Source organism: Trachurus trachurus (assembly GCF_905171665.1).
Source record: "Trachurus trachurus genome assembly, chromosome: 13".
Classification (NCBI taxonomy): Eukaryota; Metazoa; Chordata; class Actinopteri; order Carangiformes; family Carangidae; genus Trachurus; species Trachurus trachurus.
In genome coordinates this window covers 32,188,050-32,203,785 of record NC_139892.1, presented here as the reverse complement: position 1 = coordinate 32,203,785, position 15,736 = coordinate 32,188,050, and the positions used below count along the sequence as shown (strand labels likewise).

Below are 15,736 nucleotides of genomic sequence, written 5' to 3'. Positions count from 1 at the left end.
ATGAAGACTCCCCTTCATGTTAAGTGCACATGTAAGGTGTTAAAACCAGCGTCAGTGTCTGTTAACACTTTTTTATCAGTGTGTTTTTTTGCTGAGTTGCACCTTGCTTCCTCTTACTCCTGCTACTGTATTCACGCATGGCATCAGATACATAGACAACAATTCACACTTACATTCACATGGGTAATTTAATTAGCCTCATCTGTGTGTCTTTGGGAGGAAATCTGAGCAGTGATTCTGTCCTGGGATCATAAACGTTTGATCCCAGTGCACTTAAAGCACTTTCCTTGTTTGTGCATTAAAACCATTTCCATTTGTACAGTAGCATTTGACACAAACGGCCCGAATCTTGTGGCACTACAGAGCACATGCAGAGTTTTAAATCAGTTGTAATGTCAAACTGCAGCTGTTGCCGTCCGCCAGGAAATTAGTCCACAAGTTACGCAAACAGTTTTTAACTTATACCAAGCCGTGAGGTAATGATGAGTGTTGTTGTTGCCCTTCACCTTCAGAATGAATTCAGAATAGAGTCCAAAACTCATAGTTGGATTTTTGCTTCACTACCACCAGACTACAAATGTGCTTGGACGTCTAGTTACAGTAATTAGATGCAGAGAATCAGCCCCTTAAGTCTGACACTCGAGAGTTTATTTAACAAAATTTTTTAGCCTGTTTCTCCAACCGCTTCGTGTTTGCTTCCTCTGACATCTCAGCCTCCAGACTCTAAAGAGCATCTTTCCTGACTCTTAAAAGTCCTCCACTCACAGCACTGGAGATGCTTGTTTTAATTGCAGCCTGTGAGTGTTACTATTTCTGGTGTCAGTTTTTTGGCTGAGTGCGCTCCCACCCTCCGAGTGCGGTTTGCCAAAGCTCCTCCACTCTTCACCAAAAATTGAAAGTGTTGTGTAAGTTCCCCCAGCTCTCTGTTTTCCCTTTGTTCTCCCTCGGCCATCTTTTTCTCTGTGTCTCTCTCCTCTTTTCTCTCTCAACTTCACTTTTCTCTTATACATCCCCCTCATACTGTCTGAGCTGATGTAGTGTTATAGGCAGTAGAGCCACAACCTTATACTGTGGAATAGTAATGTCCCTCATTAAGGGAAGCTAATACAATGTCCAAGGCTAAGGACACACAGAGATACACAGTGGCGGTCAAAGTAAGATAACTCAGGGATAAATCAGTTTAAACGCCCTCTGTCGTGTGGCTCCTGATCCAGCGGTCACTGAGAGCTGTGCAGTGTTATTGCACTGATGCAGATTAAATGTCAAGTGTTGGGAGGCAAGGTTAAAGCAGAAGTAAGCGATACGGTCGTTTTGGCTAATGCTGCGTTCCAGGCAGGCTTTTGAAACCGTAAGTTACAGCTTCAAGTCACGACATAGGACTTTGTAGCGTTCCAGGCAACCCGTAACTCGTGTTTTTCCGACCTGTTTTACCTGTGAAAGTCACTATAACGGCCACTTGTAACTTCCGACCCGTGAACTCGTACCAGATCGAACTGGTATGACTTCACAGGTCGGAAAAACACGAGTTACGGGCTGCCCTGAACGCACCATAACCTCTTGTCAGCCGATGGAGTTAGCAGCCCCCGCCCTCGTCATGGATCTATTGATCCTCGTCCCTACGTCACCACATTCAGGCGCATCCCTTGGCTGCACACACAGCCCTTCATGCCGTTCTCTCTCCTCATTGGATAAAACTTGTAGGATACAAGGAAAGTTTTCTCCTCGGCTCAGAGCAGAGCAGAGTGACTGACAGACCCGTGTTTCGGTCCAAACACTCTATGTAAGTGATTGCTGTCGGAAGATATAACTATTTAAGACTTATATTAACACAAAAATATCGCTTACTTCTGCTTTAAGTTTCAAAGTAACTGTGCCACTGCCACTGTGATGTTGGCTCTGAGTCAACCTGTTACAGTGTCTTGGAAGACGTTGCAGGAGAAACAGAGGCTGTTAAGGAGAGGAAGCAGGTTGTTAGCAGGAGACTTAATCAGATACAACGGTCACATGTGCAGCCCAGAAAGTGATTTAGTCTAAATGGTGAAACAGTCTTGATGAATGAGAGTTAACATAGTCATGGCTTGATTGCGAACATATCCATCCAGAACACATTAAAATTCAGCTTAACCTCAGGCTTGAAGATATGGGTTTTCCGGACTGTCATAATGAGGTTCATAATAACTGTCTGTGTGATTACTATGTTATTTAATCCTGTGGTGAAATATTGTGGTCCTGTGGTTACATTGTCAAAGTCACAACCAACCACTAAGAAGCCTGTGAATATTCTCATTTGTCCAGGTCATAGTCATCTCAAGGAAATTTAAATCAAATGCAACTGGACTTGGTTATTTGTCTAGGAAGACGTTTCACCTCCCATCCAAGAGGCTTCATCAGTTCATGTACACATCTGACCAGGCTACCAGTCCTAGCCTATGGTCAGATGTGTACATGAACTGATGAAGCCTCTTGGAGATAACCACTAATAAGTTAACACAGCAAAACCAGCATCCCCCCACAGCAGTCTGAGCTCACATCTTTCAAAGTTCACACTCACAGATTTCTTTCAATTTACCCGTTTTGATTTTCTTCAGCGCCAAACAATGCACCTTGAGGGGTGTGGTGCATTTATCACATTTCACAGATGCAGTAGTACAGTAGATTACTGTCAGGACCTGCAAATGATGTAAAATCATCACACTTCACTTAAAAAAAAAAAAATCTATTTTTAAATGATTAAGCCCAATGTGTCCAGTGTCTCTAGATGGGGTAGTAGCAAGAGATCAAGGTGACCACTGCTATTGAATAGTATGTGTCCTGATTTTTGTTAAGTGAAACACATGAATTAAACTATACAGTGGAATTATATTGTAAATAAATCTTGCAAATATATACAAAAAAAATGGCTACAGTAATACATGTAAAAAGAATTCTGTAGAATTTACAGAAAAATACTGGCAGCTGTGGTTGCCAGAATTTTACCGTAGAAAATACGGTCACAATGTATGAGACAACTATTTATTAGAGCGGTCCACTGGGCACATAGCAGTGTCTTTGTCTGCTATTTTGTATAGTTACTGTATTTTATTTGCCTACTACTAGGGAAACAATATTGTTGTATTTCTATTTGTGACTGTGAGCTCATCATGCAGTGAAGGAAAAGTCCAAAGTCTAAAAGTCTATAACCAGGACTTCAATGGTACCTATTATTTAAATTATTGACTGGACTTTATCTCTACCATCAGTTCGCCATCACTCCTGCACTAAGGCAAATAATCTGTAATGTTTGAGGAATGAGCTCAGATGTTTCAGTCTCTCTGAAACATCAGACACCTGGACTCTAGACGATCAATAAGCGCAGCAAACAGACAAAGGACTGGTGATATATTTACAGAGAGAGCAGAGGCAGACACACACACACAGACTGTGAGATGGAGAAAGAAGATAAATGGCTACAAGTCAGAGACTGCAATGACAGCGATTGACCCTGAGTTAGAAAGGAGGAAGCAGAAATCGGCTCGGTGTCTCGTCAGTGTCATGGCATCCTGACATCAGATTGACACACACACGTTATGCCATTATAATAATAGAACCCAATTTATCAGTGTGAGAAGCAGGCTGCTGACTGGATAGTGGTTAAATGTGTGAATAAAGAGGATAAATGCTGCTGCTAAAGCTGATGTAAAGCAAAAAGTTAATGTGGGAGAGTTGACCCAGACAGTGAGGGTGTGGAGACTGTAAAATTCCATTTCGAAAATCCACCTTTGGCCAATCAGCTTTTTCTGTTAAGGCCATTGGTGAATGGAACAGTCTCCCCAACGACCTGAAGACCAACAAAAACTATCGCAGTTTCTATCTTACTACAAAGAAATGGCTCCTTTGCCATCAAAGTTGCCAACATTAGATGGTGCTGTCAGGCTCTCTGCCCGACTCATTGGGTTGTTTCTCTTCTTCGTTAGCACTTTTTGTCTCTGTTTTCTTCTGATATCCATAGATATACCTGTCACATTACCATAGTTGGTAACTTTTTATTTTTTGTAACTGAGAACTACCATTGTTGGTATTACATCTGCCACTGTTGCCACTTTCATGTTTTACTTATTACCACTTTATTTATTACTATCAATACTGTGAATAACAATGCTGCTATGAGCACTTTTGCACTTTGTCAACTACACAGCTACTGTAGCCTACTGATATGTCCACCACACATAGTGTATGACGGTCAACATCCTGCTGCTATGGGCACCTTGCACTTTGCCTACTATTTCTTTTTTGGTGTTCTGTGTTCCTCTATTCTGAATGAGGAGATGTAAGTCTGTGTTTTCAATGTCTGTCCCCCTGTTGTCCATGTGGCTACTGGGCGGCGGTGTGTGTGTTGCCTCTGTGCCGTCCATGTGTTGTTCTATGTCTTGGGTTTCTCCTGTATTTTACTGTGATCTGTATTTTTCTGTAAACTGTATTTTATTGTGATTGTATTGTGAGTTTTATGTTGGGACTACAGATGGAAATTAGCCCTAGTGGCTAAATCTGGTACAACCATCTCTTCTCTGTTCTGGATTAATGGTATTGTACATTGTCCCGTAATAATAAACTAAACTAACCATAAACTAAGGGTGTTAAAGCAGAAGTAAGCGATCCGGTCGTTTTGGCTAACTTCCTGTCAGCCGATGGAGTTAGCAGCCCCCGCCCTCGTCCCTACGTCACCACATTCACGCGCATCCCTTGGCTGCACACACATAGAGGACCGCCCCTTTATGCCGTTCTCTCTCCTCATTGGATAAAGGTTGTAGGATACAAGGAAAGTTTTCTCCTCGGCTTAGAGCAGAGCAGAGTGACTGACAGACCCGTGTTTCAGACCAAACACTCTATATAAGTGATTGCTGTCGGAAGATATAACTATTTAAGACTTATATTAACACAAAAATTCTGCTTACTTCTGCTTTAATCTTTTCCAAAATCCTCATAGCATGCTCTCTTACTCTATTTCTGAAGTCATATATATCGTCCTGATCAGTAGACATGAAGGTTGGCAGTGCGTGAGAAATCAAGTTGTGTTTGCAAAGGCCCTCAGATATGATGCTGCAAACAGACCGTTTACTGTAGGATGACGATGTACTGTAATACTGAGCCTCAGGTGCAGGGTTAGGCTGATGGCTCAGTTGAGGACATTCACCAAAGTATCCTCATTCAATGTCTTGCTGAAATATAGTGATAAGATCAATACCTCTAAGTATAAAGCTATTGCCATCAGCCTGATAACTCCAGCACAAAAACTGGAACTTGTGTGTGTGTCTTTGATTGAAAGTGTAAAGTGCTGGCTGAGCTTGTTCCTGTCTGGTCTGCTTTGTTTCTCTGGATTTATTCAGTTGTTCCAATTTCATTTTGTCAGGACAAATATGACAGAGTTTAATCTGTTCCCAGTAAACTGCCCCCTGTGGGAATAACTGTATTCAGGAATAATCAAATCGTACGTGTGACCTGGTGGTTGATGTCATATGCCACATGCATGTACCTAATAATACAGAAAAACTTGTTTAGGGTCTCTCTCTTTAAAGGATACTTTTGTAGTTATTCTCTAGTTTTCATGTCTTCTTGAAGGTTTAAAACAAATGGATTCTTTAGTTTCTAGCCAATGTAGAAGTGAAGGAGCATCACCTGCAGTTCACAGTACACGAGTGGTGTGTTAGTGTAGTAATGGCAAAAATGCAGTGTTTGTTATGTATCAAAATAAACTTATTAGGGTTTGGGTTAGCCATTAGAGTGTATTATGACAATAGTGTTTGTGGTTCTGTCTCCATGTGTGAGATGGGTCTATTAAAATCCTGGTTTACAATTTGTGTCAAAACCACACAACATCAATCTGCAGATTGTCAGATTGTGCGGTGAGTGTATAGTGAGAACAGAGGCAAGTCATCAGCTCCTATCATCCCAATGCACCACTCTTACATTTCTGAAAACGGTAAACAAGCTTTGGCCACAGCGCTGACACATTAATGCACTGAAAAGGCACAAGAGAGCCGCCGCAGAAGTGATCCCAGTTGTGTCTTAGGAAACGTGTGTCGATTTTTGTTTTTCCTACGGTATATCTTAATTTGAAATAGTCTGGTTTATTCTGCATAATCAGATCAGCAGAGACAGGACCATGAGAAGACTGAAATTAAATCACGTGTCATGTTCATAGAGCCAAGTATCCTGTCAACCACAAGCTTAGTTTATCAGTTTTAATATTTTCTGAACTACAATGAAAGTCAGTGACAGACGTTATTAGTTATATAAGAATTTGGTTACAGGTGATTTGTGTTGGTAGCATAAATTCTTCTTGGTTTTGTTGATTTCATTGATTTTTTTGTTGCAGTAAATCCATTGAGTATCACCAGAGTTATCCCGGAGTTCTCCCTACATTTTTCTTGTTTTGTTCTCTTAAAGGAGCATTATCGCAAATCCAAATTCTTAATTCGGCCACTAGATGGAGCCAGGCGGAGCATATCAGATATAAACAAGCGGGCAGCTGTCAGAGAGAGAGAGGAGCCTCGTTTAGTCCTCCCCTTCTCCCCCTCCTCCTCCCTCCTCCCCCCTCCCCCCTCCTCCCTCCTCCTCCTCCCTCACCAGGCTGAATGAACGTGCAATCGCGGGAAAGGAAAAAGAAAACTCGCTAGTGGAAGCGGCAGCTCTACTCGCGCACAACCACAACAACGGCAACAACAGCAACTGCAACTTCCTCCTACAAATGTATGATCGTTGGTGTGACGTGCAGACCGTAGTGGGACGATTCAGTGACTGTGAGCAGCCTAACACTGCTACATTACAATTTACTGTTGCATTTTTCCGGTTCGGAGGTCGGATTTGCGAGTTCCGAGTGCAATTGAACGCAGCAAGCGCCGCGCCGGCTTGGATCATAACAAAGACAAATGCTGCATTTGCCCCACGGACACTACTGTTGGCGATTTTTTTTGTAAATTTAGTTATGGCTCCCCCCGACCCATCTTTTGCATATTTCAGTTTGTTTTATGCTATTACTGCTGTATTTGCGATAATGCTCCTTTAACTTACAACTTTGAAGTGAAGTCAAAAAGGTCATGAAAGTAATCCTTAAAAAAGAGAGTGAAATTATTATTATACATTGGATTAAACATTGGATTAAATGTCATGGGAGCACCGTCTTCTTGCTCCCACATTGCCTCCCATTTCTTCCCGCCTCGTGGCGTATCTCTGGCTCTCGCTCTGCGGCTCTCTCGTTGCCTCTTCCACTTTGAATCTGATGCTGGCGAGAGGACCGACTGCACACATCGCCATAGCAACACAGTCTTAATGATGGCAACAAGCGTGACCTGGAGATTCTGTGTGAGAGCTGCGGGGAGAAGGCAGGAGTGTGAAGCCACCGCTCAATTGACTCCTCAGTTTTGCCCTCTAATTTGCTTCCCTCTCACTTCTCCCTCTACTTATTCATCAGTGTCTGTTCTCCTCCTCTTTTCAGACAGCCAATAATGAGGCTGAATAGACACTTGATCGAGCAGGTTGGCCTCCTCTGTGTGGTAAACACGAGGGGGAAATCTAATCCAGCTCCTTAGCACACAGTCCACAGACGCACACACGCTACACACATGGCCCAAAACTAAGTAGACATTTGTGTTTTGTGTCGGTGTGAAGCCAGCGCCGATGACCTCAGCAGGTTAGCTCAGAGGCTGCTCACACAACTGAGACCGTTTCTTTTTTTTTCTTTTTTTTAATTAATTTATTTAGCACAAACAATATCATATAAATAAACAACATGAACAATCAACATTACTGGGATGTGCAAAGGGGAGGTATGAAACCCAAGAGGGCTTATATGAAAACCTCACCCAACATATTCAAAGATTTAAAAACAAATAACCTAGGAAAATAATTGAACAATAATGAAAAATAAGTAGAAAAGTAAGAGATTAAACAGTAAAATATAAGGAAATAAGAAATTAAAAAAAAAAAAAACATACATAAATGAATAATACAAAACAAAAATAATGAATAAGCTCATAAGGAAGGAGTAAGAGAGAAAGAGAGAGAGAGAGACAAAAGAAAAACATGACAATAATTGTCTTATGTTTGATGGTACATGGTTTGACTGATGAGGTACTTTTTGAGAGCCTTTTTAAATGATGTTAAATTAATAATTTTTTTCAGATAGTCAGGTAGCTGATTCCAGAGACGTGGACCTTGATAACGAATTGACCAAGAGCAGTTCTAAAGAAGGCAGTGTGGAGGTTGGAGGAGTTTCGTGTCTGGTAGCTATGGACTTGGTTGTTATACATAAATATATGAGAGAAACTACCAGGTAAAATATTCATTCTATGCTGAAACACAAATAAACAGATCTGATACACATTGATATCATAAACATTCATGAAATTAAGTTCTTGAAACAGTGGACCTGAACTTGCAAGTGGCTCAGAGTATGTAACCATTCTAACAAATCGTTTCTGTAAAGTAACAAGGACCGTTTCTGAAGCTGTGGATAAGCGAAGACAACACAAAACACTGTTAAACAATTCTGAAAAAATACATCCAGTACAGCTAGTAATCAAATTACAGTTTTAACCAGTTTTAACCAATTGTCCCCAACACACACACACACGCACACACACATCCACCACTAAGCACTGTTTATTCATTTTGGCCTTCAGGCCTCAACCCACCACCTGAGTTCAGCGTCTGACCCTGACAAACCTAATGTATGCTGCACACATGTGGCCGTGGGCAGGAAAGTTTTTGTCCAGAGATGCAATTTTATTCGATTATATACAGAGGAAACTGCCTGCAGAAATAAAACTATTTTCCACATTAGCTCTCTAGCTTTCTTTATCCCCATGTTCCACATTGATTTAATATTAATCTTGGTGTTATTTTAACATACCTTTACATTTCTTTTCTCTTCGGCTTTTCATGGTTTCCTCCTATTTTTTTAGGCAAGACAGTAGATTTGCTGTATTTACACTGTTTTCTTCTTTGTGTGTATCTTTGACAAACCAGTGGTGAAAAGGTCAACGGGATAAAGGTAAAGTTCATGGTTTCTGTTTGCCCTGTGCTCCTCTGTTTTTTTAGTTTTAGGTCATTCAGTCAAATAAAATGAACAAAGATAGATGTGGTCAACTGCTCAGCCCAAAACAGGTCAAAGGATAAGTAAATAAATGTTGAATCAGATTTTGGGCTGCATACGGATGTCAACTAATGACAAAAACCAATTTGGCCATTTGAAACACAATAATGAGCATCCTATCCTATCCTACTGTATGTGGATAGGATCACTGCAACTTTCCTGGCCTGAGTCTGATCAGTGATCTTACATGATCCTCACTCTGTCTACTACTCTGTCTAAAATAGACAGTATTGTCATAAAAAACTCCTTGGTTTCAGCCATTTAAAGCAGATATCAGCTTCACGGCCGTTTCGGCTAATGCTGCGTTCAAGGCAGGCTTTTGAAACCGTAAGTTACAGCTTCAAGTCACAACTACGACTTGGTAGCGTTCCAGGTAACCCGTAGCTCGTGTTTTTACCATCCTGTTGTCTGTGAAAGTTCCCTATAACGGCCACTCGTAACTTCCGACCCGTGAACTCGTACCAGATCGAACTGGTATGACTTCACAGGAAGGAAAAACACAAAGTACGAGTTTCTTTGAACGCACCATGAGTTAGCAGCCCCCGCCCTTGTCAGGCATCAATTGGTCCTCGTGCTACGTCACCACATTCACGCGCATCCCTTGGCTGCACACACAGCCCTTCATGCCGTTCTCTCTCCTCATTGGATAACACTTGTATCCCACAAGGAAAATTTTCTCCTCGGGTTACAGCAGAGCAGAGTGACGGAGAGACTCGTGTTTAGGCTGAAATACTTCATGTAAGTGATTGCTGACGGAAAATAGGACTATTTAGGACTTATATTAACAAAAACATTCCACTGATATCTGCTTTAATATTTAAATGAGCCTGTGTTTGGCATCCGGGTATAAAATTACGTCATTTTATCAGTTAGCGCCCCTGCATGTCGACCGCTCTGTCCCACTGAGCCCTGATCTACCACAGGCTGATGTTTGCTGATATGGAAATACGACTGTTAAGTAGATTAAAAGCTTGTAGAGCTGTTCTCATCAGTTTGTAATAGGTTCACCATCTCCACTGAGCTGTTATAGTTGTATGTTATCAGGCAAGCTGGTTAGAGGATTTATCCCAGTTTATCACACTGTGGACCCTCCGCTTTCTGTTGACTGGGTTTTATATTTCCAGCTCAGTGTACCAGTCATGTTTTCCTTCATGAAGTCCATACTCATGTAGTCTATAGATGTACTGTGCAGAGAAATAGATTATCTCAGTTTTTAAGCCTCTTTCTTGTCACAGAATATGTGCAAATATTATTTTGTAGTGATTGAACATCTAGCAGTGGGTGACGTCTTCCTCATGCTGTGTGATGAGATTGTGTCGATGTTTGCTATAAGTCTTCCCTCACGCCCTTCCTCTGTTTGTTACTGGTCTTATTGGGCTTCTGCAGAGACAAACTCACACTGATGAAGTTCTGAAGGCGGCATGATTGAATAGTTGGACTTAAAGGACAGTCTCTACTGTAATTGTGGCTTGCTTCCTAGGAACGTGTTAACATATGGAGATTTGGGTCTCTTTTGGCATTAAGATGATAAATGCCTCTCTCTTTCCTTTGCAATGTTCTAAAAATGGCACGTAAGGCTCCAGGGAGAATATGTGAGGGAGACTTGGTGTGAAAGCCGTTCTGTTTTCTGCTTTCTCTCCTTTTTGTTCTCCTCACCTGGCATCACTTTCTCCCCAGTCTGTACTGAAAATCAACACTATATAAGCAACCGGTTTAATATTTATATGCAGTATACAACATTTTAATACATTATGATGTAGTTGAAAACAAATATGAGTTAATGTATTTATCAACAACGACTATGCCATCTGTGAGAACCCATAAGTGGTGACTGAAATAAAAATGCCAATACAATGAATAAACCACAGTTTGGGTGAATATGAAATATGGCTAATGAACTATAATTGTTAGATTGTATAATGTAAATTAAAATGGTGGTTTCCACTACATAATTGTGTGTTATAAACCACTTATTAAATATTCATAGTGCTTATGGAAGCCAAATTGGTGCAGCTGAAATGAAGTGTAACCAGATGTGGTCAAATTAGGGCTCAGTGCAGTTTGATTTGTACCTGTGATGCCAAAATATCCATCCATTTTCTTCCACTTAGCTGGAGTAGGGTTGCAGTGGCAGCTGGCTAAGCAGAAGCCCCCAGCTTCCCAGCTCCTCTCCGGGGATCCTGAGGTATTCCCACACTAAATTGGATTTATAATGCTTTCAATGTGTTTGGGGTCTACTCCAAGATCGCTGTTGGACATGCCCAGAAAACCTCCAAGGGGAGGCGTGCTGCTTCCTCTCAATGTAGAGAAGCTTTGAGCTCCATTTGGAGGTCCGAGCTCCTCATCCTCATCCCTGTGGCCGATTCCAGCCACAGAGGAAACCCATAAAGCTAATTATTTTCCTGACCAGCACCATCAGATAAAATGTTTATTCAGAGCATGTGTAATAACCCGAAGTGCCTGCAAAATATAATTATGAAACTGCAGGTTGGGCTGTAGCTGTAATGAGCAACAGAAGGGAGAAAAAGATTAAAAGGATGAGTGTGTCAGTTTTTCTTCAAGACGGCCACATGATGTGACAACCACTCCAACCATCCTTCAGTGCCGCTGCCTTTTGAAGATTGCGCTGATGAGAAAAACTGTCTTCTCCTTTACAGACACAGGTTTGTTTTAATCACTGACAGAAACCTCCTTCCTTTCACATACTCCACAACAATTATAACAGCACAGCAAAGGTCAGGCTCAGTGACGGGCTCAGCTGCTTCAAACGAGACGTCGGGATGCCTCCTCTGCTACACCTGTGGCCGACAGTCTCTGAAACCAACAGTCTGACAAACCCACCCACCTAATGCAATGAGTGGTCAGCAGTGCAGAAGTGCCTCTCCTCTTATGCTTCCCTTTTTCATGCGTCACACAGTTACATCTGTCACTTTTTTTTTAATATGGTCAAAAAAATGTGAACAGTGCTCATTAAAATTTGTCACAGCTCGTCAAAAGCTGATCAAACGAGATATTCAGGTTATTCCCTGTGTGTTACCTAGTGTCACCTGTGTTTCACACCCTATCTAACGAAGGGGGAGAGTGTTATCCCAAGAAAGTACCATTGAGTAGTACAAAATAGTAGAATTTACTCAGGTCACAGATAAAGTACATCAGCGCTGGGCTCGGAGTGACAGAGCTCTCACGAGATCTCCAGGAGCGGGTCAAGTAGGGCCAAATTGCAGAAGTTGGAACCAGCAACTTTTTGTTATTTTCTCTTGAAAATGATTAAAATTCTTTCAACTTTAAAGGGGACATATGGAAATATCACTTTTTGAAGGCTCTTTAACATATATTTGGGTGTTTGTCTTGCCTTCTGGCCCCCAAAATGTGAGAATTGACAAAAAATCTGTAATGTGCAGGCTCCCTAGGTTGAAATCCACGTGGTTTTACGAGCTGTTCCCTCAGTTGTCATTCAATGATGTCATTAGTTTTTAAATTTACATAACCCCACCCCTACCTGGGACCGGAAGAAGGGGTGGGGCGGGGCAAGCAGGGGCTGTTTTGAGCGGATAAAAAGAGCTGTGATGTTTGATCCTTGGGGTATTTTGACCGAAGCATGTCACAGATATGTCTTTAAGACACCTGGGAACTATTTAAATTTGTGCAAAAGGGGCATAATATGTCTCCTTTAAAATAATTGCAGATGAAGTGTTGATGGGAGCAATTGGAGTTAATGTTTCCTGTTATCCCTGTGTTATCCCAATTATGCATGTAGTGCTCCTTTGCAGGATTTTTTGGTGTTTTATTCAAATGTGTGTAAACAGCTACCAACTTGAGCCTTTGGGCAACACAGTGTACACACTCTGTTTCAAGCATCCCTTTAATAAATGCTCAACTTAAAAACATGTGCTCTACTGGCCACCATATGTGTCCTTTTTTTATACAAGTCAAATCATGGGGAGGAGCGGAGGTCTCCTCAAGATGTCCTCTGACCTCAGTGAATTACCTTTTTTTCATTTATTTTCATTGCTGTAATGTATGTATGCAGTTTTGCCTCCTGGACGAGAAAATATTCCACTGCCCGAATGTCAAACTTGAGAGCTGCTGCTTTGATTAGTCATCATTGAAATCTGCCCAGTTCCTCCTCCTGATAACATTTTCCTGCTGGTAACAATCCGTTCATCCTGTTGTAGCCCAGATTGTGCTGCTTTCACTTGTTCCTCTGGTCACCAAAATAACTCATCTTAGTTGTCCACCCCCGCATGTACCCATCTTCCCATATGGGTTTCAACTTTGTGTGTGCGTGTGCGTGTGCATGTGTGGGGGGGTGTGTGGGGGGGACAGTGAGGACAGTGGAAAGTGAACTGAAGGAGATGCTCTCACTGCAAAAAAGAGAAAGAATGAAACTGATAAATTGTTTGTCTCTGTTCGCACAGATACAGAGTCGTTTCATGTGTGTCAGTATTAACTCCGTACCTGTGAAAACTGGCTGTCTCACAGTTTTTTTCTGTGCAAAGTTAGCATGTACAAGTGTGTGTTTTTACGTCTGATTTTCACACAAGCCCCTCCTCCTCTCCTCTCCTCTCCTCTCCTCTCCTCTCCTCTCCTCTCCTCTCCTCTCCTCTCCTCTCCTCTCCTCTCCTCTCCTCAGAAACCAAGGCTGAGCTGGAGGATCTTATGGCAGACATCAAGAAGTTGGCCAACAAAGTGCGCTCCAAATTAAAGAGTGAGTACAGTTCTTCTGTTTTCCTGCTGCTGGTGCTCCAACTAATAACGATTTTTCTGAATAAAATTAAACTGTTTGTGTGTCTCTGTTCAACTTGATTAAAATTTCAAACACTGACAAATGCCTGTCCGAGTTACCAGAACAAGACACTTTATTTCTTCCGTAGTCTGATCCACATTCAAAAAATGTTGTTAGATCATAATAATATAAAAGAGGAAAACAACATTCATTTTTTTGAAGTTCCAACTGACGAATGATTGGTATTTTTACACAATTACTTTTATGAGGGATTTTTTAACAAAGCTGAGCTGAAAACATCAGTCAGTTTAATCGTAGACACATAGCTCTTTGATCTTTGAGCTCTCTTAGATTGCTGCTAAAACAAAGTTTTGTTGTGTTTTATTTGCAATGACAAATAAAGATTATACTTTTTCTGTTTACTTCTATTTGACATCTGTTTTCAATATTGATTAATCACTGAAGTCGTTTTTCGTGTAAAATTATATATTGAAAGGCCCTAACTTCCCTTTCCCTCTTTATTTCTATATCCATGACTCGCTTGCACAGCTGTTTGTCTGTCATGTGATGGGACAGCTGTGTTGCTGTCTCAGCAAAGGAGAGAGGGATACAAGTGAGACATAAGTAGACAATGAACTGAAAAGCATTTGGCAGCTAACAGACACCATTCACTGCTTCTTTAAGAGAGTGGTTACTGTCACTTGCCACAGAGGTGTTAGCTGTGATTCATATGGACGAGCACACACTCGAGTTTTATTCACACTGGTGTGAATGGTCTACCCCCAAACATTTATCTTCTGCATCCATTGTGCATTTGCATATGTTCATACTGTATATGTTTGAGTCTTATAATCTTCTTATTCTCTGATTTACAATTTACAAAGCTTTACATCAGTTTTTAATCCCTTTTTAATTTCCTCTTCTGGCTTTTTTATTTTTTTATTTTTTTTATTTAGATGCCCTTACTGAAATCATTAGGCATGAAAAACTCCCCACATTAGTCATTTTCAGGTGTCCAGTATGGCTTGGAGATAAAATAGTTGTCGGCCTGTACACTATCTTTCAAGAAATGGAACACAACTTCATCGCAGAGCGAGAGGATAATTGCCTCTATCCGTCATCCTTCATGTCCCACAGATACACACACCTATCACACACACATAGTCCAGTCATTTTATGAGAAAAGGTTAAACAAATTGCAACAGAAGCAAACTCAACTGATTTTGTATCCTCAGCATGTCCTGAGTGAGGGAAAAAAAGCCCGAAGAATCCCATTAGGGGAAAGTTTAGAAAAACACCCAAACATATCCCATTAATACGCATATAAAACATTTTTTTCACATGAATAGGGTAAAATGAAAAAATATATATATTTTTTTTTTGAAATTTAAAGTGGTCAACTTGTCGGTTGACCGATGGAGTCAACTCATTCCAGTTTTCAAGCCGGTACCACCACAGCAACTTCATATATACATGTGCCGTCAAAACGGTGGAATTTATGCAGATTTATGCAGATTTATGCAAATTTGCTCATGTTAACAAATAATTTCAAAAAACTTGTAATACATTTTTTGTTTGTCTTAATGTAAGTAATCAACTCAGTAATTTTCATGGAGATATCTAAAGGTTACAAATTTGACCCTATTCACGTGAAAAAAATTTTTTATATGCGTATAAATGGGATATGTTTGGGTGTTTTTCGAAACTTTCCCCTAATGGGATTCTTGGGGGCTTTTTTCCCTCACTCAGGACATGTTGAGGATACAAAATCAGTTGAGTTTGCTTCTGTTGCAATTTGTTTAACGTTGACCCCTTTTTTGGCCTAAAATTACTGGACTAACAGTGGCATGTTGCATATACTGTACGTACATTGATACACA

General features: G+C 40.9%; 1 protein-coding gene across 3 annotated transcripts in view; it reads left to right on the top strand.

Annotated features, from left to right (window-relative positions):
• Positions 1 to 15,736, top strand: part of stx1a (syntaxin 1A (brain)) — a 66,785-nt gene that overhangs the window by 32,127 nt on the left and 18,922 nt on the right. For all 3 annotated transcript variants that reach the window (XM_083984755.1, XM_083984756.1, XM_083984757.1), the window contains one exon: positions 13,764 to 13,838. In XM_083984755.1, the coding sequence (XP_083840881.1) occupies positions 13,764 to 13,838 (75 nt within the window). The remainder of the gene's footprint in view (positions 1 to 13,763; positions 13,839 to 15,736) is intronic.